The following is a 27,002-nucleotide window of genomic DNA, read 5'->3' on the forward strand; positions in this document are numbered from 1 at the left end:
TCTTCTTATAACTGTTTTACAGTCCGTATTACTTGGAGCTCTGCTAAGAAAATACAGAAAGGAAAAATTCAGCTCAGTAATTAGCTGCGACCAGTTCTTAACATGTGCTACTAAGGAAAGTCTCTAGTCCAAAATTATTGCAATAAAATATTCAGTTCTTCCGAATGTCACCAGAAGATCCAGGGTCATGCACCAGACCAGAAATCCACTGTGATGTTGGTATACAAAGGATTATAATCCACAGAGAGTAATTTGTAAATACAACTGGTCAACCCATCTGTTCTCCAGACTCGTGACACCTGATGTAAGAGCTTCATCCTAAAGATAAAAAGAACAATGTAAATCGTAATGCAAGAATTTAACATATATTTCCATTGCTTTTTGCCTTGCCCCCAAATTTGACAAAAGCATCTTTGTAAATTATTGTACCTACTGGGTTTCCTACTGCAAAAAGTTAATTTTCCCCATCTGAAGTAACAGACACCAATGATAGCCACGTGGTCATGTGTCAGACCCCATGTTAAGACCCTAGGGACCAATGCACCCAGTCTACAGGACAGAGGATGCCCAGGTAACACCAATACAATGTGGTATGTGCCATCCACTGCTAACAGGGCTGGGGCTAAGCTTCAGGGGATCTAGGAATCCTCCCATGTTGTTGTCTGTAGGCAGGAGGGTACATAGCTCAGAGTCTCAAGCAAAGTTAGAATTTATATAGAGGATGAATGAAGCAGCACCTGACTTCATGAGGGAGTCGAGGAAGGGGTGCAGAGAAAGGGAATATGGCCGAGGCTTAGAAGAGGAGAAAGGTGAGGGGAAAGGACACGAAGGCAGGGACACCACCCTGTGCCAGATGCAGAGACATGCAAAGTAGCAGGATGCATTTCAAGAAGCAGCAACAACTCCATGGCTGGAGGCCCGGCACGTGGGGAGTGGAGCAGGTGGTGAACCAAACTGGTCTCTAGGAACTCTGGGTGAAAAGCAATACATTTCGGTTACAGTATCAGTGTGGATGGAGATCAGAAACACGGTGTTGAACTAAGTAAGGTCAGAGAAAAATGCAACAGTATGATTTCACTTATATAAAATTGGAAAACATATAAAACTAAACAATCTTTTGTACAGGGATACCCACCTATGGGAAAACAACAAAAACAAAGAAACAGCAGAAATAATTATCATCATCACAAGTAATTGTCACAAAAATCCAGGAAAACGTGACCTCTTGGGGTGGGAGGAAATGGGATTGAGGAGGGTTACACGTGTAACAAACAAATTGGGTGGGGGACACTACCACTGTTCATGGTATCAAGAATCTTCAGACTTTTCAAACAATTTATAAGTATCCTTCTGTATCTATTCCATAATTACTACTATTATTTTTTATTTTTTATTGTTTTTTTTTAAATTAATTTAGGTATTTGTCAGAGAGAGAGAGAGAAAGAGAGAGCACAAGCAGAGTGAGAAGCAGGCTCCCCGCTGAGCAAGGAGCCCAACGCGGAACTTGATCCCAGGAATCCAGGATCATGACCCAAGCCGAAGGCAGACGCTTAACCAACTGAGCCACCCAGGCGCCCCTTTTAATTTAAGAGAAGAAAATGCACCCCCATGGACAAAGACTACAAAGATGCATGGAAAACAGAAGTTTTATTGAAGTCACAGATTCTAACAAAAGGGCTAAAGCCTTTTAATATTGTTTTAAAATATAAACTCTGACAAAGCCCTATAATATTTTAATATTGTTTTAAAATGTAGATTCCAACAAAAGGGCTAAAAGCACTTTAATATGGTTTTAAAATTTAGAAGGAAAAATCAGAACAAAGAATTGCAGATTCTTCAACTACGGCCCCAAAAAGAAGCGGCTTATCTGCCAGGATTCTTTGGTCAAAGGGCCAATTCCTGGGGCAAGAGAAGCACAGGATGGGCCTAGAACAGCTCAGCACACAGGAGCCCAGGGAAGGGGGCTCTCAAAACTAGTGTAGTTATGTCAAAGGATTGAGGAGGCAGCTTGAAGAAGATGCCCCTCGCCAAAGATGAGACAAACTGAGCACTGAAAGTAATATTAACTACGTCCTGAAGGATGCTGGAGAAGAGCAACTCATCATTTTGAAAAATGAAAAATCAGTACTGATTCTGCCCCTTCATTCTGCCCTTTCTATAACAACCATACCTTGGTGTACTCAAGTAAGAAGGCAAGTCCTTTGCTGAAAAATCTATCTAATAAATGCAGAAGGCATGATAGAATATCAGAATTTTGCAATCTCTAACTGAATAATGAATTTATGCAATGAGCACCAATGGCTGCTAAGATCATTAGACGCTGATGGGGAACCTGGATGGGGCTGACAACACCTAAACCCAAAGATCAAAGCCAGAATCACAAAGACCCGACCAGACATTGTGTCTTCCTGTCGTGATACAAGAGCTACGTGGCACCAGACATGAAGTGTTCTTGCCCCCAAATTGTCCTGGATTCCGTTCAAGCCTCCAGGATCAAACTCCCAGTTTACAAGGTCAGAGGCACATATGAAGTTTTACTGCCGGGATGCAATTCACAAGATCCACAAGGTAGCAAATTCCAACAGACAAATGACCTGGTTTGTTCAACAAATAAAATGCCAGGGGAAAAAAAGTAGGGGAGAGGTAATGTGCAGATTAAGAGATTTCAGAGAGTTCATCTAAATGCAATGTGTGGAACTTGTCTAGATCCTGATCTGAATAAACCAACCGTCAAGGGGGGGAAGAAAAATTTATGAGATAATCAGGGAAATCCAAACACTAACTGGATATCTGATGATATTGAGGAAGTACTGTTAATTTTATTTTAGGAATGATAATGCTATAGTGGTTCTTCCTTTAAGACTTCCTATATTTAAGGATATATACCGAAGTATTTACACATAAAATGCTGTGATATCTGATTTGCTTCTAAAAATCTAGTGGGGGAGGAGAAGAAGGTGGGAGAAAGAAGAGAGGACATGAGTTGGTAACTGTTGAAGCTAGGTATGTGGTACGTGAGGGTTCAATATACCATTCCCTCTACTTTTGTGACTGTTTGAAAATGACCTTAATGAAAAGCTTTGAACAAAACAAACGGACTCATCTGATCGAATTCAGCAGAGTCCTTATTGACAAAAGACACTAAGCAGGTGCAAGCCTGGCATGTGAATCCAAGACTTACCGTTCTATATTCACCTCATTGCCTCTGTCTCTAGTATGGAAGATCATTGTATATTTACCCACTTCAGGCATTGGCCGGATTATTTTCATTCTATGAAGCTCAACCCTAGAAGAATAACAGAGTTCTTTTTTTAAAGTCTATCCTACTTATCTACCACCAGGCTCTTAAAAAAATCATTTGCAAAAATTTACACATATGCACACACACACAGTCACACAGAGTTTGATTATTACAATATTTAAAAAAAAAAAAAGAATCTTCTTATGATGTTGGGCCTCAGGCAGTAAGTCCATAAAAGAATCACATTTAACATTAATATTGGGGTACAAAGGAGATGTGTCAATTTATAGTTTGTCATTTTCCAAAACACCTGAGAAAGTACTCATTCTAATTATTTTAAAAACATCGTGACAAGTAGGAGAATCAAGTCTCTTCGGATGCCTAATTTACTTAGTGTTTCCTTTTTTTAACAAAGACAGTAATGACCATTTAAGGTCCCAAGCTTAAAAGCCCACAAACGCAGGTATAAATCTAGACTTTGTTATTTACAGTCTGGGTAAGTCAGTTCATGATTCCGGGTCTTGGTTGCTTCTTTGTAAAATGGCAATGGTGTTATAGAGGTGATATGATAGGCCCAAATCAAACAGTCCACATGCAACACGCTTTGCAAACAGTAGCATAATATGGAAGTCCAGACAAGGGTGGTGCCTGTTGCCCAGGGGAGTAAATTAATGTTTAGTAAATAAATCTTAGCCAACTTTTATGCTCAAATCATTGGTTTATTCATAGCATTAGTCAAGAACCACGCTGGAGGTCAGGATGTTCTTCTCAAATGAAAGCAAAACTGGGGTCTCCCCTCTACCTTGCAGCTGAGGAGGATCAAGAAGATAGAGAAGTTACATGAAATGTGCAAAATTCTATTAAGCATCCCATCTGGACAGTGAAATGGATTTGGGGAAGACAGTGGATACTGTTTATCTCTAGTCCTTGCTACTCTCGCCCTGAAACCCATAAGGTACCCTCGGTCTCCTTCACAAGCCAAGGCCACACAGGCTGCTCATGGGCTGGGCCATAAAGTGCTGTTGCCCATCACTATGACTATTCCTGTGGAGCCTTTGGTGAGGGAAATCCATTCTCTCCTGCCAGAAACATTCCAGAGACTCTCAGCCTAGACATGGGAACAAGACCAACATGGAACCCTGGCTCCTTCATGCTAAAGCGATGGAAAATTTCTGGCAGTCACACATCTATTAATTCAGAATCCCAGCTAGGAAATTTCCTTTCTAAGAGGCAACAGTAGGAGGAAAGGGGGGTCTCCTAATAGCCCAAAGGGCCTTATTATTAGAAGTCTGAAGATACTAGCCTCAGGCTCTTGCATAGTTATTTTGGGGAGTTAGGGATACCCATAACTCTCTAGTCACAAAACCCAAGGCGGGGGTGGGAGGGGTGAGCTGAGAGAAGAGGCCAGATATGCTCCCTTTGAGCCCCCCGAGCAGAAAGTAGTCCAAGAAAATCTGAGGGTGATGCCAACAGCCCCAAGTCTGGCCCGGGAGCCAGGCCAGCAACTGCTCCCAGTGTGTGGGGCTGGCTAAGGCATAAGCACGAAAGGACCTCTTGGCCTGAGCCTGGGGGTGCCACTCCTCACAGGCTGTTGGCACTCTCTGCTCTGGAAACTGAGAACCGAGCCAGGATTCCCTTGGGTCTGGGGAAAAGCACGGCTTACAGCAGGCTCTCCGGCCATTTCCCTCAAACTGCAGTTTTGCAGCATTTTGGACCCTGTCTCCATAAATAATACCCAGCAGCAAGTCCAGAGACCTCCATCAACATTTCTGGTCCCTAAACACCCGGGATCCAGAAACAAACGACCCTCCATCATTTCTGAACTGCCAGTGGCGAACAGCAATCTGGGCCAGCCTGCCCTCCCCCTGCCCCCGCCCCCCTTCCTGCCCGACTCTGCGGCCTCAAGACCTGCCGGCCTGGCATCTACGGGAACTATCGGTAAGCGCAGGTTGCTAGAGCCACCAGTGACAGCAGAGCCCCGTGAAGGGGACCTGCCCCTGTTGTTCACCTGAGTCTGAGGTCATCGTCTTCGCCTCCCCATCCCCAGTAGTTGTTAGAGAATCCATTCACCTTGAAAAATTGCTCTCTGCTGAGGGCGGTGACACCCCCAAAATATCCGTTGTAACGTAACCTGGAGCAGAAGAGAGGAGAGACACGGTAACATTAGCACCAGGCCGTTTTGTTCTCCACACACTCTTCAGAAGTCTCTCGTGTCAGGGCTGGCATTCTAGGAACACGCTGAAGACCGTGCACTTTCATCCATCCACTCCTGCTTACCTCCACCTCCCAGGGTTCCGGCCTTCCCTGTCGGCCCTTCTTTCCTCTGTCTAGATAAGCGCTCACGTCCGCTCACTAAGCAAAGTGCTCCCCACCTATGACTGTGAATGTTTGTGTGCAGAGGCCTACAGAGGTACCTGTAAATGTGTACCACAACAGAGCTGAATGACAGGTTTCATCTCATGTGCCAATCCAGTGAGGAGTGATGGCGACCAAGGGCACTGGGTCAGGAAGGATCCTGAGGCTGCCTCCAGGTCCAGCATGAATGAATGCCCTGATGAATATACTGGTTTTTTACTTTTACTTTTTTTGGCGGGGTGGGGTGGAGAGGAGACAGCTCGTGCACACACTTTGTGTGCAAACTCCACTTCCGTGCATGCAAAGTTCCATCTCTGAGTCTGTGTCCTGGAGAAGCCAACACACCTCAGCAATCTTGAGGCTTCTGGCTTGGGCAACAAGATAGATGATACAGTCTTTCAACAGAAATAGAGTATATGGAACAATAAGAGGAAGACAGTAAATTATGTTTGGGGTAAGCTGAATGTGAGATACCCCTAGTGCTTTTGCTGGTGGGCAAAAGGACGTAAGATCCAAGTTCAAAGGAGAAAAGCGACAGATATGGCTTTGGAACGAAGATGTCAAGAGGTGGTGGGTGAAGATGTAGGAGCAGGAGAAATTGCCTGAAGACCACACAGTAGGTGAGAGGAGGAGAGTGCAGAGGGTAGAGCTGTGGGGATGCCGATAAGCAAAAGGGGGCGGGGAAGAGATCAAGAGGAACGAGGCAGAGAGCATCTTTCAGTCGTATAGGACTCTGATGGATTATTGGTTGACAAATTAGCAAATCTGAGAAAAAAAGACAACCCTTGAATATAACACTGTAACAGTTTAGAAATGCAAATGAAGGCAGCTTAATAACTTGGATGTTACTGAATAAAAAGATACACACATATGGAGGATTTCTAATTTGAATTAACTTCAGTTCCAAGTGTTCCAGGACCAATTAAATATTTCCACTTTTCTAGACAAGAAAAACCAAAAGGAAAGACGAATAAACACGTAGACACTTGCCATCTAACAGGTGGAGTCCCAAAGGCTAATTTGTAGTTCAGCTGTTTGTTTCTATGTTCTGAGTATAGACAGGGAGGCCCTGTTTAACCCACAATGGAAATAGACTTACTTGTAACCCCTCAACCTAAAATTCTAGAAAATGGTATCACAACAACCTAAAATAAGCAAAAGGAACAAAGTGTTCAAAAGGCAGCTGTTACCAGCCAAGACATCATTCTTTTTTTTTTTTTTTTTTTTTTTTTTAGAGATTTTATTTATTTATTTGAAGAGAGAAACACAGTGAGAGAGGGGACACAAGCAGGGGGAGCAGGAGAGGGAGACGCAGGCTCCCGGCTGAGCAGGGAGCCCGATGCGGGAGACTCTGGGATCATGACCTGAGCTGAAGGCAGACGCTTAACCGACTGAGCCACCCAGAAGCCTCTGGGAAGGCATCCTTAAGGCCCTGCCGACCAGAAACTTCATCAGAACACTGAATAGCAGCCCTGCCCAGACACAGCCTGCCAGGCACCAACAGTGGGTCACCAGGAGAGAACCGCCATTACTGATCTGGCCGTGATCGATTAAGGAGCCACTAGCCACCATGTGCAAGACAGCAAGCTAGACGTGGGAACAGCTGGGCCCTGCCCTCCAAGAGCTTCCGGTCTAACACAAGACACGAGCGTCATCAGGGTTCTGAGGAAGGAGATGGCGTGCGGGGGGGCAGGGGGGCCTGTGAGGACTCAGTAGGTAGGAACATGGGGAAACTCCTGGTGGCCAGAACTCCACGAGGAAGAATGAAGAGAGAGACGAATGCAAGCCGCCTGGGAGCACCTGGAGAGCTGTGTAGCCGCAGTGGGAGGCACAGAAGGACACCGGCCAGAAAGAAGGGTCGAGGAACTCTCAGTTTCGCAGCTGCTTCTCAAATGGCAAATGTCTATGTGTTTGTCGATCTTTGCTTTTGGTTTTTCTTCATATCGGGAAAAGCATGACCACTTAATTGGCCCTGGAACAGTCTTATTTATTTTTAAAGGGCTGTAAGGCCCAAGGGGGTGGGGGGAATGTAGCGCTAAAATGACAGCAGTGTCCTTGTAGAAAGCAGTTAGGTACCAAAGGAATTCTTGGCAGTAAAATGTACCACAGGCTGGACCAGGGCTTTATCACTGATCCACAGTCGTGAGATAAACAAGATTTATTTCTGGCCTCATCAGAGTCTGAGACAGCAGGGGCAAGTTCCTTTAAGTTCTTTCCTCTGCATGTGCATGAAGTGAAAACTTTTCTTGCACTTCTCATCACACTCCTGGGGCGGCAGTCACAATGATCAAAAGCATGTGCGTTTCAAGCTCTGTGACACAGTGTAACATAGTGACCAGCAGAGAGCAGACATTTAGCTGCCTGCAACCCCACTGCCCTCCGGCCCGCAACTAGAGGGATTTTGCCCAAAATAGCAAAGGTAAGAAGTAGGGGAGGGGGATGAGGGCAACTCCTACGTTACTTGGGACACAGAAGATGAGGCAGTTTACACGATACATACAATAAAGTAGAAAAATAGGAGGCACCTGGGTGGCTCAGATGGTTAGGCGTCTGCCTTTGGCTCAGGTCATGATCCCAGGGTCCTGGGATCGAGTCCCGCATGGGGCTTCCTGCTCGGCAGGAAGCCTGCTTCTCCCTCTCCCACTCCCCCTGCTTGTGTTCCTGCTCTCACTATCTCTCTCTGTCAAATAAATAAATAAAATCTTTAAAAAAAAAATAAAGTAGAAAAATATAAATGACAAATATCCAGGACCAGAGGAAAAGTTAAAACAGAAGATTAAAATAGGAAATATATTAGAACTCTGATCTACAATTAAGATTCTTTTCAGCTTCTAAAAGAAGCCAATGGATTTGGCTCAGAGCTTCCCACATCCAGATCAAAAGAAGAGACACACTCAATCACCTGATTCATATTAAGAAAACCCTGCCAGTTACTCAAAGAAGACAAAGGCTTTCTGATATCTAGTTACAGAAGAAATCACCTGATTCATATTAAGAAAACCCTGCCAGTTACTCAAAGAAGGCAAAGGCTTTCTGATATCTAGTTACGAAAGAAATGTCTGGCCAGTGACAATAGCAAATCAAAAACATCAAGATTCATGCAGGGGCTGTTTTTAGAATGAGCAGCATCTGATGAAATTGCTGCTTGTGGCCCTGAAGTTTTATTCAAAATTAATTTCTAGCAGGAAACCCCAAGAACTTAGTTTCTTGTGGTCCAGCTGAATACAAAAAAAAATGAAAAATAAAAATCTAGAATCCCAATAAAAAGCCTTTAAACAATCCCTTGTGTCCACACTCCAAAAATAAACAACAAAAACAATCCTGTGTGGTTGTAATTTCTCATCACAGATGTGCAGAAAGAACTGGGCCACAGAAAGTTATCTATAGAAGGGTCCAAAGTACAGGTGTTCTGTGTTCTACACGGTGATACCTTATTAATTTTATGTAGACTGTTGACATGCTTCTGAAAACACCAAGGTACCCCAATATAATACGTTGCTTTCTTTCATGCACAGGTGGTTCAAGGAGACCAGAAAGCAAAACCTCCAGGAAAGGATCATGATAAAATTCCCCAAAGGAAAAAATCCTGCAATTCTCTTCCAGACTGCTCCCCTGCCCTCTGGTCCCACTGTCCCCTGCCAAATTCGGGAGCATGGCATCTCCTCTTTCAGCTTCTCCCCTTCGGCCTTGCTCCACCCAGTACACTAAAGGCCAGCCGTACTGAGCTTTTCCTGTCATTCTTCAGCTGTATCCAGGTGTCAGAAGCCCCTCAGTCCCTTCCATAAGAAATTCAAATTCCTTAGCAGACTGAACGAGGCCTGCCTAATCTGGCCCCTGCCTACCCCCATCTCTTGCCTCTCTTTCCTCCACCATCCTGGACATTCATTCTTGAGCACTAATAAACTACATGCATTTCCCCAAAACCATACCATGCTCTCTCATTTCCATGTCTTGGAATTCTACTGGGAAGCTCCATTGTTGCACATGCTAGAGGGGCCACGTTCCCTGGGGAAGAGCTTTAAACCCTTCCGTAGGTGTTTCTTAAAGACCCTGTGTGCCCACCCATTGTGGCTTATTCTAGGTATTTGTTTATATCCTACAATTTACATAGGGGTTGGGTTTAAAGCCAGTACCTAAGGCAAAAATAACCTGAGATGTAACTTTTGGAAATCTCTTACAGTCCAAAGTGAGAGACCTACACAATCTGAGCAGCACGGAAACGGAGATTAAGTGCAGTATCAAGGGACTCGTGGTTTCCATCTCATGTTCCCTTCCCGGAGTAGACAATGGTGCAATCGCCCGTGTTATAATTGTGTAATTCTCTCCCTGCCTCCTCCTCTTTCCCCATCATGACCAACTGCTTACAGTTGGATTTGTAGAAGTGCCAAACCGACGCACCTCCATGGCAGCTCTGTCTCCCTCAGACCCTGGGAAGACACCACAGTCTGAAAAGAAATGTCATGATCTCATAGCAGAGACCTAAAGTTCGACCTAAGGGGCACACTCTTGTTGCCTCCTGGAAGGGGAAGTCAGGATAGCCAGGCAGGTGACTTGAGTTCTACTCAGTGTGGACTTACTGGCAAAGTTCCACCAGGGGGGCGCCGTGGGTGGGGCTGGCTGTCATTTGCAATGCTTGGCCTGCTTTCCCTCTCCTGTTCGTTCCCTGTTGTCCTTCATCCTCTGCCAAGACTGTTGTGATTCCTGTTTTGAACTTAAGTGATAGGTCATGCATCATTTTTCCTATTCCTCATTTTTCTGTGATAGTCTGGACACTACGTCCCACACAGCCCTGATGACAACAGAGCGAGCTTCTCAGCCTGAGCAAGCCTTGGGCGGCGCCGCCTTCCCGCTTACCTGTACCCCGTGCTGTTCCTGCCGACCACCAGATGCTTGGGCTGCTCCTCACACTTATAGAGGTTCAAGTCGTTCTCGGGCACCAGGTCCACATCGTGGAATATAAAGCAGTCCCAATTTTCATCCTTGAGAGCTTCCAGATAGCCCACATTCAAGAGCTTGGCTCGATTAAACTTTTTGCTTCCAGCCTATAGATACAGAAATTAAAACTTGGAAAGCTCCAGAGATAAGGTTTCACACTGTGCCCCTCTCCAGCTCAGAGGCAGGAGTTGGAATTATTCTTCCCAAGTAAAAATCTGACAGAGTAGATGCAGTAACAGTAAAAAACCATTTGGTTTCTTTGTGTTCTTTCATATATACTTATATTCCAAAAGTGACAAACATGCCTTAAAATGGAGAGTTGTTTAATGGGTACAGAGTTTCAGTTTTGCAAGATGAGAAATGTCTAGAGACTGGTTACACGATAATGTGAATATACTTCACACCACTGAACCGTATACTTAAAAACAGTTAAGATGCACTCTTAGTGACTATGAACCGGGAGAGATCCTGGCAGGGCTGAGGACGTCGGAGCTCATCGTTCTCCCAGCCCACTGACTTTGCCCTGAAGCCCCTCAATAAAATGGTTTGATCAGAAATTTAAAAAAAAAAGTTAAGACACTAAATTTTATATTTCACAATTTTAAAAAAGGTCATGGCTTTAAACTACAAATAAAAATAACTCAGAATTTTTTTAAAAACATACATTTATTTATTCCACATAAAAGTATAAACCTTCTTTATACATTAGTCATACCAATTAGTGTCCTGCTTTACTGTCTAACTTCCAGCTGATCCCAATCTTACCGTATGTAACAAACTTACACTAAGCTTCCAAAAGACATTGCTTACAAGAAAAGACCAAGAAATCTGGACCTATAAACAGAGGTTATTGCTAATATTTCTAAGCTACTTAAAAGTTTCTTAGAATCACTGTAAGAGAATCCTGTTTTAATCTTTAATGGCAGAAGGTAATCCTTGAGGCACCTGAGTGGCTCAGTCAGTTGAGTGTCAGACTCTTGATTTTGGCTCAGGTCATGATCCCAGCGTCATGGGACTGAGCCCCATGTTGAGCCCCATGTGGAGCCTGCTTGTCCCACTCCCTCTACTCCCCATCCCTCCCCCCACCACTTGCATTCACTCTCTCTTTCTCTCAAATAAATAAATAAAATCTTAAAAAAAAAAAAAAGGAGGCAATCCTCATAGTGACCTTACAGAAGGGATTCATCACTGAGTAAGAAGAGAACACAATTCAAACAATTATATGAACAAAGCTATAGTATGAAAAAGATTTTACAGAATTAATTTTTTCATGGCTGTTTGGATCATAACCCTTAAGAACAAATTCCAGTTTAATAAAGAGTTTATCATAAAGAAAATACAAGCAGTTCTCAAAAGTTACCACAGTATTTTCATGAAAAGAGTAACACCAAGCAGACATATTTTTCTAGTCACAAATATACTATACATTGGGGGTGCTGTCCTGAGTAAGAACTGAGAATGACCAATAATGTTAAAAAGAAAAATAATTATAGGGGTGCCTGGGTGGCTCAGTCAGTTAAGTGTCTGAGTGTTAGTTTTGGCTCAGGTCATGATCTCAGGGTCCTGAGATTAAGCCCCACTTCAGGCTCTGTGCTCAGTGCAGAGTCTGCTGGAGATTCTCTCCCTCTCCCTCCCCCTCTGCACCTCCCCCCCTTGCGTGCACTCTCTCTCTCTCAAAAAAAAACAAACAAATAAATAAATAATTTTTTTAAAAAATTATAAACCAGTAATAGTAAAATTTTGTTTCAAATCCTAAAAAATGGGTGTATTATATATGCACATTGATTTCAAGAGCCCCCGTTTATTTTAAAGTATATACTGCAGAACTGCATCCTCTGATTTGTCAGAAGTTTTCCTAAAACATATATTACCAATTATAAAACAATATTAAACATGTAGTGAATGATTTTGTTGACATTTTTGGCATCTGTAAGGATTTGAAGGGAATTATTTGAATGGTCTGGGACAATCCTGGAAAGCTAGACATGGATATTTAAGTTGATGCCTTTTCTTTCGATAAACATTAATACCAAATACAGGCATCTCTACTTAGAGCTAAATTCTTCAAAAGCAGCCCAAGCTTACCACTTACAGTGCTCCTAATGAATCACGCTTCTGGAAGCCAAATAAGGGAGTCAAGAAAGTGAAAACTAAACATAATCCATTTGATATAATAGAAGTTATAGGCAGAAAGATGGAGACAGTCATAGAACCTCATGGCTATTAATACGGTAATCTGTCGGATCCTCTGCCTAGATCCCCACTGATTAGCCATGCTCAATAATGGAAAACAATTCCAACATCTCATCATGTAGCGTCTGGCAAAGGCAGGAGGAAATACAAGGCAAATCTCCAGGGAAATTCTTTGGGCGGTCACTGGCTAACACGGAAGGGCTCACACACAAAAAGCAGAAGAAAACTAAACCAAACTAAACAAAACAGACTTCCTCCAGAGGTTCGTTTAAGAGGCAATAAAATTTCCCAGCGTTTAGTCTGATTATTCCACACTCCGAGACAAGAATTTCCTTTACCCCTTTCACGGATAAATGAGGTAGGAGACCTTTTCTTTAATGAGTTTGATGCTCCTTTTACCCAAGAGACACCAATGGCCAAGTCCCTCAGTCTCATCCCAGAGAGAGAGGAGGACTTGGGGGGGGGGAGGGCGGGCAGACCAGACCACTCACCTGGTGGATGATGTAGATGCCATAGTCCAGCTGCTGCCTCTGCAAGAAGGGGTGAAGGTGTTCTAGAAGGTACATCAAGTGTTTCTCTCTGTTCCGGTGAGGAATGAGGATGGCGACCCGCTGCAAAGCCTTACATTCCTCAGGGTGATACCGGCCTCTGTGCACTTGGGGATTTTTTGCCGCCACTTCTTCCAGAGTGAGATCTGGTTTGAAAACGAGCTTGTTCTGGCCCCCTACAATAAAAACAGGACCCAGGAAATAACCATAACTATCTCATCAAGGGCTGATGGGGTCCATGAGCATTTACCTAATGCACTTAGAACACTATCTGGCCCACGGTGAGGACCATAGGAGTGCTGGCTTTTATTATTATTACTTTAAAAGCCTCGTTCGGTCATGAACTGTAACCAGAGTCATGTGACCCAGGTTACTGGCTGCAAAAGGAAGTGACACATAAGAGCATTCTCTTGTGGCTGGGTAACCAACTCGGGGTTTGTGATTCATCCGTGAGGAGGAGATGTGTCCTGTCCCAGTGGCCCTGGTAAAGAGTAGAGGTCAGGGCTAGACTAAGTAACTTCAAATTGCTCAAATCCTCTTTTCCTTCTCAAAATTCCAAAGGAGGGTAAAGTCCCTTAAAAATCAGACGCATTCCATGGAATCAAGCTCAGGGGCAAGGCCATTTTCCCACTCTGTCCCTGAGCTCCTGGAAGCTATCATAGCTCACTGAAGATAAAACCATGAAAGGAAACAGCAACGAGCCTCACGCCTCACCCAGCACAGCATGCATGAGCAATATCCTAATTCTCCCGTTGTGCCCCGCTAGCCGACACCCCCCAACGCTGCATTTGCCCAGCGAGTCTGGACACAGCCTGACTGGATGAAACCCAAGCCCGTGCGTGGTGACCAACCTCGTGCAAGGCTTCGTAGATCAGGTGCAAGCCACGGGCCCTCGTCCTCAATCTGAATTAACAGGGAATACTGACTGATAAGAGAGGAGGCAGAGCTCTGGTCAGAGAACTCAGCCCTGCGTTTTTTAAACTCCATATACACCAGTCAGGCTGTAATATCTCAAGATGCTGGCACACTGCGCCCTCTCTTCTGGAGCAAGGCAGTCACAGGCCCTTCCAATGTGTAAGTCACCAGGCCTGGCTCCGTGGGACCACCCCTGCCCTGGCCATGGCTGCGTAGACCAGGCGCCAGGGTCCTTGAGGTGGTTGAAAGGCTCAGCCCAGCAGCACCAAGGGCAAATAACGGCTTCCAGCCACCGAGAGAGACTAACTGGCCTATAAGGAAGAGCCTTTCCTGAAGGTGTGAGGCACAGACTTGGCAGGCAGCGATGCCCGAAAAGCCACCAGTAGGAAAATGAGTTGTGTGAAAGGCAAGCTACCAGAGCTGCTGGGAGTAGGATGGTGCGGCTGCTGAGATGGTTTCCCAAACAGCCCATTAACAAGCCCACCATCTGCGTTAACCTAAGCCTCTATTCTTCGCCCCTGAAAGAGCCCCATGCAACCGGTCTGATACAAACGAGTCCCCTTGCTCACTTTCTCATTGTCCTAACTTTGTAGGTGCCCTAAACTTCTACAGTGCCTGCTTCTGCCCCCTCTATCAGCCTCCCTGCCCCGCCCACAGCATCTTCTCCAATTCTGTCCCTTCTCGGCCCATCTTAACTCATCACTACTTTTGTCACCCTCTTAATCCAGGGACTTCCTCAGTACTGGGTCACTGCCCATTTTATTTTTATGAATGCTTTTATCGCTTAAATATGTTGTGAGAATTTTGAACAAGGTAGATAACACAGTCAGATTTGCCTTTCAACAACTCATTCTCCCATCTGAACTTGTATCACTTGTGAGCAGAACAATTTCCCTCACAACACGATCGGGAATCATATTTTGGCTTTTCCATGACTGAGTAAAAAGAAGCAGTATGCCCCTAGGAACACAGTACAAGACTGTGATTCAATTAGGAGAGAGTGTCTGCAGGTGTTTGTTCAGCTAAGCGCAAGAAGCCACCCCCACGGAGGGCTACTTTAGTGTATGTACTTTTCTGAGAGAGAAGAATCTAAATCAGATTTTTGATGAACAAACAGGAATCCACCAGGCAGACATAGATTGAGGAAAGGCAGTCTGGAAAGAGGAAACAATTTAAGGCTCAGAGGAGTATCTGGAGAACTACAAGCACTTTGATGGTCTGGAGAATCAGAGGCCTGATAGAATCTCTGTGGGTTATTTCTAATATCACTGTGGAGTTTTTCCTCTCTAATCAATGTGTTCAATAAAACCAACTTACTGTTAATTTAAATAGAAAGGCAAGACATCCAAGGGGAATCACAACATTATTAAAGAAATAAACACTAAAGACAACATTGAAAAACCCACTCGGGTCTCGTCCCTTGACTCCATACTTTCAGCCAAGGGAATGCTAACAGATGTGACAGGAGTGGATTTCTCCACCTGTGCCCTGTGGATGTCAGGAGGACAGACCCAGGCTAGCTCATTGGTCCCAGGAGGAGAATGTGAGGCCCATGGAGCAGAGCCACTGGCCTAGATCAACGGACCCCCAGTTCATCTGGCAGACTTGTGAACTAAATACATTCCCGTTGACGTGTGCTTCTGAGGCTCAAGTGGCTTAGTAATAAAACTGGGTATGTTCATATAATGGAAGATGGACTGCACACAGCAGTATGGAGACATCTCACAAACACAACGCTGAACGACAGAAGCCAGACACAAGAGAGACCATAGTGCATGTTTCTAATTATGTAAAGTTTAAAAAACAGGAAAAATCTAATGCCTGGTGTTGGAATCTTGAAGTAAGGGTCATGACTGAAAGAAGCATGAGAATTTCCGGGGCTCTAGGGGATTCCATTTCTTAATTTACATACTGATCACACACGTATGTTCACTTTGTGAAACTTCGCCAAGCTGCACACTTCTGATTTTTGTGCTTTTCTGTACATATGTTATATTTAACTAAAAAGTTTACACAGCACTTGTAAACAAGAAAAAACGAAAAGCCTTACTGAGGTACGGAGACACAGAAGGGCAGTCTTCCAGGTCTGCTTCTTTCACGGAGTCTTCCTTCGTCAGAGTTTCTTCCTTCCCCCAAACCAGGACCTTGTTGAAATGAGCCATGAAGTCCTTTGCTTTAGGAATGTCTTGAAGAGCCCCCACAAAGTAGTTACCGGTGGCCCACCCAACAACCGTCAGGCATAAGAGAAAAAGCAACAGTAACCGGACTTTGTAGGAAAGGTGGAAAGTCAGTAGGAAGCCCATGTCTGTTATTCTGTGAGCAATATGTATCTCTCCCCTTCACCGCAGGGAGGAAGCTTCAAGCTCAACTTTTCCAAGCCAACGGCAAACTTGGCCACAACTAGGGACGCCTGCTTTTGCTCAGTAGTTCTGCTCCAGCAGCCTCTGAAAGGAATCACAAAGACATGTTGTTTCACATGAAATCCTATCCTGAATGATTCACGCCATCACAGACTGAAAACCTATCCCCACTGGATCTTGACTAACAATAATGGGAGCTTTCCAATAGGGGCTTTGAGGTCAGAAAATCAGAGATTTCAGGGGCAGAGGGTTCCAACCATCTATACATCACAGGATTTCTCTCTGGGTTACCACAGGGGCTCAGTAATCTGTAAGACTAACGGGTAGAACTACAGTGCAGTGTTGAAGATCAGGGGTTTGGATTTAGACAGAAACTACAGCTCCACCACGTATCAGCCATGACACTTCAAGCCAGTCACTTAACTGAGCCTCAGTCTCCTCACCTGTAAAATGGGGATAAAAACGGTCTCTCCCTGGAGAGGTTAATGTGGGACTGAATGACCTAATGTATTAATACATAAAGTGTTAGCCCACCTCCGGATGTATAGTGAGCACCAACTAAGTGGTGACCATCACTGTTGTTGTTGGTATATTACTTCCATTAAGTGACTCTAGACTAAAGATGGCCAACAGGTGGACACGGCGGGTGGCTGCCGCAAGCGCTACACTATTGTACTATTTCTCACTGTCAGTTGATGAACTGCCATTCTGATTTCATTGTACAGCATGTGGTGATACAGTATGAATTCACCTCTGAGAGGTGGCTATGCTCTTAGTTATTGACAAAAATCCAGTTTCGGAGGCCACAACGTGGAGGCCCACCCTGGACCACAGTGAATGCACTAAGGTGATGAAGGCTACTTGGCAAGGTCCCCGGGGGGAGAGCCAGAAATTCCCCTCACATCCTCCCTGTGTGGCCACAACCACCTCTCTCCTCAAATTCTAAGCATGTTATCACAGGGGTGCAGAAAATGCTAAATACAGCCAGGGCAGCGATCAAATTCACAGCCAAACACATCCTCAGTTAAATGGATAGGATGGAGACCAAAATATTTTCTGTGCCAGGTAATGACACGAAAAAGGTATGATTAAATCTTAAGAAACAAAAAGGCAAACAGAAATAAACGCTGTATGTGTATAAGATTACCACTAAAACTATAGAAATAAGAAAACTCTAGAAAGAAATGTAGCCCAAAGCTAACAATAATTGTATTAGGAGTATGGGATTAGCTGGGGGGGGGGGCACAGAGCACAAGCAGGGGGGCGGAAGAGGGCAAAGCAAACTCCCCGCTGAGTAGGGAGCCCGACGTGGGACTTGATCCCAGGACCCTGGGATCATGACCTGAGCCCAAGGCAGACACTTAACCGACTGAGCCACCCAGGCATCCCGTGTTTGCTTTTTTAAATTAGACACAGGGATGTGGTAATTCGCTGTGAAAAACAAAAACAAAACAATCTTAGCACCTCTCAAGATAGTCCCCTACTTACTGAAGGGTAGTATTCCAAAAATTTAGCTCTAGGTTAGTTCGAGGGATACCTAGAAAGCATTTCTCTCTAGATTCAATGTTATAAATGGAGGTTAGGTTTCTGGGTCAAGCCACAAAAGAGAAGATTTGACTCAGGAAGCAATTAAACAGTATGGCCTGTGTTTTGGGTCTTGCAAAAGTATCACAAGAAATTGATGCTGAAGGCAGTAATAACAGCTAATAAGAAGAGTGATTTATTTGTGCATTTACTCTGTGGCATGCACTGGGGTTAAATCGCTTGTATTAATTTACCTAATTCTCATTCTCAGCCTTGCAAGGTAAGAATCATTAGTCTCTTCATTTTATAGGGGAGAAAAATGAAGGTTTAGAGAGATTAAGGAACTTGCCCTTGACCACACAGTGTAATACTAGTTGCAGGTATACAATACAGTGATTCAACGCTTCCATCTCATTCTTGGAAAATTTAGACTGAGAACGTTGTTTTTCTAAGAGCTGCTTATGGAGGAATAGTCCCCTGACAGGGAGACTCCCTTGGCTGAAGAGGCTTCTGACCACAGAGGTACTATGGTGTTAGAAGCAGAAAAGGACCAGAACTCACACAAGTCCAGCACCCTGTCCTGTTACAGAGGGAGGAAGAGTTAAAGAGTTAAATCTTTAGAGAGATTTAAAACCCACCCAACCAGGAGCAAGCTGGGAATAATCATAGACAAATATTGCTGAACTGCAGCCCATGGAATTTGGCCAAAGATAAGAAATTTATTATAAAAGCAAGGAGCCATTCTTACGGATTACTTAATAATTAGCCCCTCACTGCTAACTAGGCTTCTTGAGATGTGGATCTAGTTAAAAATAATCACTTCCCCTCTTTTCTAAGCCTTAGTGCCATCCTCAAAACTGACTTATATAGGGAGCCAGCATGAAGGAAGCTCAAGTATGAGGTCTCCTTGGTTTCTGGGAGTAAACATGTGAGGTGTGAAGGGTCTATAACACCGGTCCAATGGTCTTTCAAGAGACAGCCCAGCCTGCTTATTGGCTGAGTGACTGAGGGCAACCCCTCTCACCATGTTTATCAAGCTATTAAACATATATTCATATTATATATATACACACACACACATATATACAGACTTATCTTAAAATGTTGCCATAAGAGGGGCACCTGGGTGGCTCAATTGGTTAAGTGTTTGCCTTCGGCTCAGGTCATGATCCCAGGGTCCTGGGATCGAGCCCAGCATCGGGCTCCCTGCTCAGTGAGGAGCCTGCTTCTCCCTCTCCCTCTGCCTGCCACTCCCCCTGCTTGTGCTCTCTCTCTGATGAATAAATAAATAAAATCTTTAAAAAAAATGTTGCCATAAGAATTTAATGAGAGAATGCAACACACCTGGTACATTGCCAGAAACATAGTAATCACTTACCAATGTGATTCACATTCAAATTTTATCAGACTTCTAGCCATGATAATGTTATCTTGGGAATTACATATTAACATACAGGTAATTTTTAGTTCCCATTTCTCTGTTATTTCCTATTTTTCTCTTAATGGGTTTGTATTACCTTTACAATTTAAAAAATAATGATTTTCAAAAGAAAGTTCTTTCTACGGCAGGTAATTCTTGGTTAATGTTTGGGAAAATGTCACTAGACTGGACTTATTTATAATAACATATAAGTAATTGAGAGACCTTGAACCTCCCCTTGAAAAGAGTTTTCTTTTCTACCAAAAAAGCGACAAGAAAAATCTGACCCTAGACAATAAATTCAGGAAATGTGAAAGAAGTTATTTTAGGGCAAGACTTATTTTCTAGAAGTCAGCCCTATGGTTCAAAAGGATGTTTTCATAAGTTTTCTTTTTCCTCCTCCCAATTCAACCAGTCTTTTCTGAGCATCTACTATTTTCAGGCATAGTGCCAGGCACCAAGGGGATAAAAAAGGGAATTAAGGTAGCATCCTTACACTTAAGAGTTTATTTCAATCCTTTTTTAGATTTTAATGACTGCTTTTTTAAAAAATATGCCAGCCCCACCCCTGAAAATGGAGGAATAGATGAAATAAGATTGGCAAAATACTGAGATGTATTGAAACTAGGTGATAGGTACCCAAGGGTTCATTTTCCTTTTTCTCTCTACTTTTGTATGTGCTTGAAATTTTCCATAATAATGAAAGAAAAAAATCTAGCAAGGAAGATAAGCCATAACAAAAGGTAAATCAGCATGAGTACTAAGTATCATTTTTGCACCATGGGGGAATGGAGGGAGGATACCAAGTGTTACTTCATAAATATTTCCTAAGCATTTATCACCAGGAAGAAAGGGTGTGGTCTTCATTTAGCAGCTAAGAGTGCCAACTCCCCGTTCCAAACCCATCTGGTTTCCAAACCCATCTGCAAGCGGAAGGCATCTGAGTGGGCATGATGTGGCCCCAGTAACGTGATCCTACTCGCTTGGGCCTCTGGAGCAGCAAAGGGGAAAGGCTGATATTTTGCTACTCTTTTTACTCTTGCAGAGTTCCTGAGAGTAGGAAGGTTGTCCTACCTTCTTTGGGCCTCTGCTATTCATCTCCTTTACCTGGCTTTACCTGGCTTCTGAGTGATCACTGCCCAAACCCCAATGGTTCCCTGGGTGGGAATGTAAAGATGACAGCCACTTACAAGTACAAATCATCTAAATTCAAAGACTGAGCTCCAAATGGCCAAAATTGGAAGCATTTGAGCAAGAAAATAATGATGGCATTGTATTTTAACCCACAGAATAAAATGAATATCCATGAGTCCATACTGATACAAATGATCAAATAAATAAAAGGGAGGAAAAGGGCAGTTCTTACAGGAAACTCTCAATTAATAAGGAAGCAGGAGAAGGAAAAAAATCACCACTAGGCAAACACCACTGTAAGAATTGTTGCAGACAAGATCCGTCAATGGGTATTAAAATTAGTAGGTGAAAATTTGAGGATAAACAGAGTTTGTATAGTCTCAAAGTATCTCCCCCAAGATATTTACTAGTTGCAAAGGGAAAGACAGTAAGTTTACAGTGGAGAAACACAGATTTCACCCTCACTAAGTGATAAGGTTTAGTATTACCAGTGATATGACCTATCAACCTCATGAATTAGTGATATTTTAAATTCCACAAAATAACTAATCAGCACTCTTCAAAAGGGTCAAAATAATGAAGGACAAGGAAAAACTGAGGAACTATCTCAGATGGAAGAGACTAAGGAGAAATAACTAAATGCAATGTAGGATTCTGGATAGAATATGGGAACAACAACAAAAAATTATTAGGAAAATTAATGAAATTCAAGTAAAATCTGGAGTTTAGTTAATAGTTTGATAACTGAACCATGGTGATGTAACGGTCTAATATTAGGGGCAGTGGAGGGATTTCTCTGTACCGTGTTTGCAACTTCTCTCTTAATTAAAAATTAAAAGTTAAAATTTTAAAAGTCAGAGACTGAGTATAATCCAAGTCAACATAAGGCAGTCAAATTAACTTCATTCTCAAAGAGAATCACTGTTTTTTTTTTGTATTCCTGGACCTCAAACTGACCTGATACATAGCAGTAGCAGGTGCTGAATTTGGTAAATAACCGACGATCTAGAGTATACTAGTTGAAATACATGAAGACTCACCATCGTCCCAGGCAACTACTAAAAACTGATGAGACAGGAGGGAAAGAGAAGGAAAAATAAACATTAATAAAGAAGGGAAAAAATTGGGGAGCCGGGGTGGCTCAGTCGGTTAAGCAGCTGCCTTAGACTCAGGTCATGGTCTCGGGGGTCCTGGGATCCAGCACCACATCAGGCTCCTTGCTAAGTGGGGAGTCTGCTTCTCCCTCTCCCTCTGCCTGTCGCTCCCCATGCTTGTGCTCTCTCTCTCATCACTATCTCTCTCTCTGTCAAATAAATAAAATCTTAAAAATAATAAATTTTTAAAAAAAGAAGGGAAAAATTAAATGGGTCTAAAATTCCATTTTGGGAACATTTAAAACCTGAAAAAGGCTCACCCCCATGTTAGCTCCCTTCGGTTTACTAACACCATCACTTTTCTAAGGGTAAAGAGCCCCCTCTCTAATAAATGGCACTTTCTCTTGGTCATGCCCACCACTTTCTGCTCCTCTGCCACTGAATATTCAAAAGCAGGGCTTCTCTCTCCTGATTCTGAAAGGAATTGCTGCTTCCACTGTCGCTCCCATCCTGAAGCCACAGGGCACCCTGGAGCAGAGTCCCTGACTCCAGGCAAGAGGCTGCTGGATGGTCCCGCATTACCCATTTCACAGCAGCCAAGAGTTGCCACAAAACGGTCAGGAAACATGAAGTAAATTTAACTAGCAAAAGACCGAAATTGTCTTATATAGCAAATGTTACGCAGCATAACAGAATTCAAAAGAATTTCTGATGGGGGATTGTAATGGAGATTCATGGTGTACTTGGGCGTCAAGTTCAGGTACCCCCCCCCCCGCCCCGAGAACCCTGCAGGGGGGTCAGAGTTCCCTCTCTGAAGTCATTAGGGGCACACCAATGAGAAGGCTTGAGAAGGCCTAAGGAAGTGGGGAAAACATGGCTCTGAAGTCACAAAGAGCTGAGTTCAAATCTTGTTACCAGATGCATGAATGGCTTTAGGTGACTGACCAAAATTTCTGAGTCTGTTTTGCCATTTATTTAATTTTTTAAAAAGATTTTACTTATTTATTTGACAGAGAGAGCACAAGCAGGGGGAGCAGCAGACTGAGGGAGAGGGAGAAGCAGGCTCCCCAATGAGCAAGGAGCTCAATGCGGGACTCGATCTCAGGACCCTGCGATCATGACCTGAACCTAAGGCAGCCGCTTAACCAAGTGAGCCACCCAGGTGCCCCTGCCATTTATTTAAAAAGCCTGTTTAGTATGTGGTTCCAAGAATGCTTCTAGCAAATACAGTGGGGAATCTATTAAAATTACAGATTCCTGGGCCCTACTCCAGAGCTAAGGGGTCAGAACAGCTAGGCATGGAACTCAGGAAAAGGAATTTTTAACAAGCTCCCCAGGTGATTCTTGTACCCATTAAAATTTGAGAACCACTGAAATGAGAGAATGGGCCTAGAATGCAAGTGATCCTTCAGAAATGTTCATTTTCCTTCTAGTGAGGACAAGTAGTAAGAAGATCTGGGAGGGGCGCCTGGTTGGCTCAGTCAGTAGAGCATGTGACTCTTGATCTCAGGGTTGTGAGTTCAAGCCCCATGTTGGTGTAGAGATTACTTAAAAATAAAATATTTTAAAAAAAAGAAAGATATGTAAAAATGAGATTGTTAAAATGCATTTGAATAGCTTTTGATTCCATCATTTAGTAATTTATTCTAAGGAAATAATCAGAAAGACAGACTACAATATTCAAGCCAACATTATAAAAATAACCAAAAATTGAAAAGAATCAGAATGTTAACAATACGAAGCTGATTTAATTAATTACAGTACCTCCATATGCTGGAACATACGCTTTTATTAAAAAAGTGTTGAAAAAACTTAACTACATGGGGAGTGCCTGGGTGGCTCAGTCAGTTGAGCATCTGCCTTCTGCTCAGGTCATGATCTCAGGGTCCTGGTACTGAGCCCCACATAGGGCTCTCTGCTCAGTGGGGAGTCTGCTTCTCCCCTCCCTGCCCCACCCCCCACCATTCATGTACGTGCACGCGTACTCTCTCTCTCAAATAAATAACATCTTTTAAAACATAAAACAAAAAACAAAAAAACAAAAACTTAACTACACGGGAAAGTGCTCATGATAGCAAAGTGGAATAAACCCCAGAATATAAAAACGTACATATACAATTCCAATTATTCTCTACATGTATGGTGTGCATGTCTTTTATATATAAAATGCCAAAAAGAGTGACTGGTGGTTATTTGTTAATTATAAGATTAGGGAAATGGTTTTTTTTTTTCCCTGTATGTTCTAATTGTTCTAAAGTTGTGTTTTTGTGATCAAAAAATTGTTCTAAAGTTGGGTTTTTGTGATAAAAAACCAATGTTTTTTTTCCTGATAAAATGACTATATAGATTTTCTTCAAAATATATTAAAATTTAGAGATGACACAATAGACAGGATTATAACTTTCAGTTACATAAGTTTGGCAGCAATTCATTCATATAACTTTTAAGGAGATCTGTTCTGAAGAGGCCCCAACAAGCCCAAATCTAAAACAAACAAAAACAAAAAACCTCAGAGGCTGTCAATAATTTCCAATGCCAGAGAATACTGCAGTCTCTGTTTGAAATTCCTATTCCTAGGTTCTACTCCCAGAGATTTTTATTTCAAAGGTCTGAGGTGATGTCAGGGGACCCATATTTTCAACAGGAACCTAGGTCTGTTTGAGAAACCACTGTCCCCTGATGGCTTAAAAAAAAGAGACTAAAACCACCACTAACTTGCTTTTGATGTTCCCACTCTGAATAAAAGATCTTCGAAGAGATGGTTAGCTCTCAAATTATTTGTATGCATCTCTGGAAAAAGCACCCATTATTATCAGCTCTGTTTAAAGTAGATACTAAATACTTATTCTATCAAGTGGCATATAAAATACAGTAACAGAACTCGTTTTATTGCCCCCCCCAACAAGATTACGGGGTCAAACAATTCAGTACTCTCTAACAGATGTTTCTAATCTGATCAAGGCACACAGGCAGGAACCTGAAATTTTTTTGCAATTTCGTGGGGTTTAAGGGCCAACCTTGCTCTAGAAGATAAAATTCCAAAAAGATAAACTATGGTCCAATCAAGCATTATCTACTCCCCTAGAGACACATTCCAGCACTCCTGCCCAGCCCTCCCGCCTAGGATAGCACTCCACCCCTCTTTTTTAAGCCCAGTATCTCAGCCTGGGCCCTGAATAATATTCATTCCTATCCAAGATTCCTTGACTTTCTTGTATCTCCAACATGTTATCTTCCTTTCTGAAAAAATTTAGAAATTAAAAAATTAAAACACACACACACACCCCTCTCCTCAATCCTCAAATTACTATTTTTCTTGCTCCTCGTTTTCATCACCAAAGGGCTGCAGAACTCTCCCTGTGCTCTGAGCGCCTCCACGTCCTCAACCCTCTCCCACTCTTGGAACACTTTGCAACCCAACGCACGCCCACTTTGTTACTAACTGCTCTCCTAAGGCTAGCAATCCAAAGGCCTTTTCTCAGTCCCAGTCTTCCTGGACTTTTCTATTCTTTTCAAACTAGAGTTAGCTCTTATCTAATGGAAGACCGATCCACAGACACCGATCTAAAGACGGGGGACGGACTCAGAGCCCGACTCCAGGCAGGTGTCTCTGAAGTACTTTAAAATCCAGGTGACTGACAACTCGCCGGCCACAGCAGGCCCCAGGCTGGGATCAGCTGATCGGTTTCCTAGGAGAAACCCTGGGAGAAAGGGCTCCAAGGAGGAAGGGGCTTTTCCACGTTGATTAGCCCGCGGGGAAAGAGGTGCTGGAGGACGACCCCAGATTCGTGAGACGACCCCTGAATCGCTCCCCACTTGGCAGCATCTCGCCCGACTCCCCCGCCGACAGCAGAGGGAGCGCCGCGGTGGCGCGGGCACCTGAGCCGATGCCTCCCCTCCCGCTAGGCTCGGCCTCCGCAGGCCCCCAGTCCGGCCCCACCGCTGGGCTGAGGCAGGACCGCCCCACCGAGCCGGGCCGCACCCCGCCGGCCCCCCGCGCGCCCAGCCCCAGCGCGCGACCCACCCCGGTGCGCCCCACGGCGATGCCCACGCCGCCCCCGCACGGGATTGCGCGTCCCAGGCGCCCGCGGAGCCCAGGCCCCGAGTACTCACCACAGACACGGCCGTAGCGAGCACCTCCCACAGACAGAGGAAGCGAGAGGGGCCGTGAGGACCGCCCCCGCCGCCCCGGAGGAGGTCCCCGAGTGCAGGCTCCGCCCCCTGCCCGCCCCGAGAGTCGCATCGGCCAGGCCTTGGGGGCGGGTCTGCCAGTTTCTCTGCAAGCGTGGCGCTCCACCCCCAGCCCCACGGACCCCACCCGGGCGATGGAATAGTTGAACTAGGAGGGAGAGAGAGGGGTGGACATCTTGTCTTTTGAGAGATCTTAAAGCCTTGTGCTAATAATACTGAGCTAGGTGCTGGGTGCGTCCCACATCCATCCCCGTAAATGCTCACAAAGCATGGGTTAGTTCAAAGAGATGGTTAGTTCTGGTTTTACAGAATAGGAAACTGAGGCTTCAGAGGTTAGTAAACTTACCTTACATCACCCTGGCAGCTTTCAGCTTTCTCAACTACATAATGTACCAAATTACCTGCCTTTCCCATTTCGCAGGGCGATTAAGAATATTAACTGAATAAATTGTGAGAAATCCTAACTTCTTCAAAGATATCATAACAGAAACTCAAGACAGAATCATATTTATAACTAAAGATTTAAGTGAAAAATCATGGTGGGTTCTGCTTAGGCAGGCAGAGTAGCAGTCCAGATTCTCCAGGGCACCCTGCCACGCACGGGAAAGTAAGAGATTCTCCAAGAATTACCCCAACCCAAAAGGAACAAACCATGGGAAGAACCAGCACTGGGCCATTGAACTCTAAGCAGGAGATCTAGGGCTTTGCTGAGGGCACATGGAGAGCTTCTGCCCACACTGTGATCTGGGGCTGAAAGAAGGAGAGCCAAACCTGAGCCTTTAAAGAGTTACCAAGTCTCCTGTGCTCTAAGCAGAAGCAATAGAAACCCACTCTGAAGGATGCACCCTTGATTCAGACCCATAGGATTCACACAAATGCAAGTTAACAGCAAAAACAACAAAATCGCCACTCATAGGAGGTCACACATAAGTGACAGTCAGCAGAACTGATACACAACAGATTAAAGATTCCCTAACACAGAATACAGAACTTTTTTTTTTAATTTAAAGGAAAAAAAAAAAAAGGACGTTCCTGGAGATTACTTACCAATTATGATGGAGATAGAGTACCAGTACATTGGAGACATCCGGC

At 43.9% G+C, this 27,002-nt stretch overlaps 1 protein-coding gene across 3 annotated transcripts; it reads right to left on the reverse strand.

The window, feature by feature from the left end:
* B4GALT4 (beta-1,4-galactosyltransferase 4) lies at nucleotides 1–25,926 on the reverse strand. Of its 3 annotated transcripts, none has more exons than XM_036066801.2 (7): nucleotides 25,833–25,926; nucleotides 16,238–16,631; nucleotides 13,216–13,448; nucleotides 10,451–10,638; nucleotides 5,250–5,372; nucleotides 3,182–3,286; nucleotides 1–318 (listed from the first exon to the last, which is right to left on the reverse strand). In XM_036066801.2, the coding sequence occupies exons 2-7, from the start codon at nucleotides 16,488–16,490 to the stop codon at nucleotides 186–188; spliced, it is 1,035 nt and encodes a 344-aa protein (XP_035922694.1). In that variant the 5' UTR covers nucleotides 16,491–16,631; nucleotides 25,833–25,926; the 3' UTR covers nucleotides 1–185. The 3 variants fall into 3 exon arrangements, with proteins under 3 accessions (XP_035922694.1, XP_035922695.1, XP_035922697.1); XM_036066802.2 differs by lacking the exon at nucleotides 25,833–25,926 and adding an exon at nucleotides 21,583–21,716; XM_036066804.2 differs by lacking the exon at nucleotides 5,250–5,372.
* Nucleotides 25,927–27,002: the final 1,076 nt, after the last annotated feature.

This window comes from Halichoerus grypus, chromosome 1, assembly GCF_964656455.1.
Source record: "Halichoerus grypus chromosome 1, mHalGry1.hap1.1, whole genome shotgun sequence".
In the NCBI taxonomy this organism is placed as follows: domain Eukaryota; kingdom Metazoa; phylum Chordata; class Mammalia; order Carnivora; family Phocidae; genus Halichoerus; species Halichoerus grypus.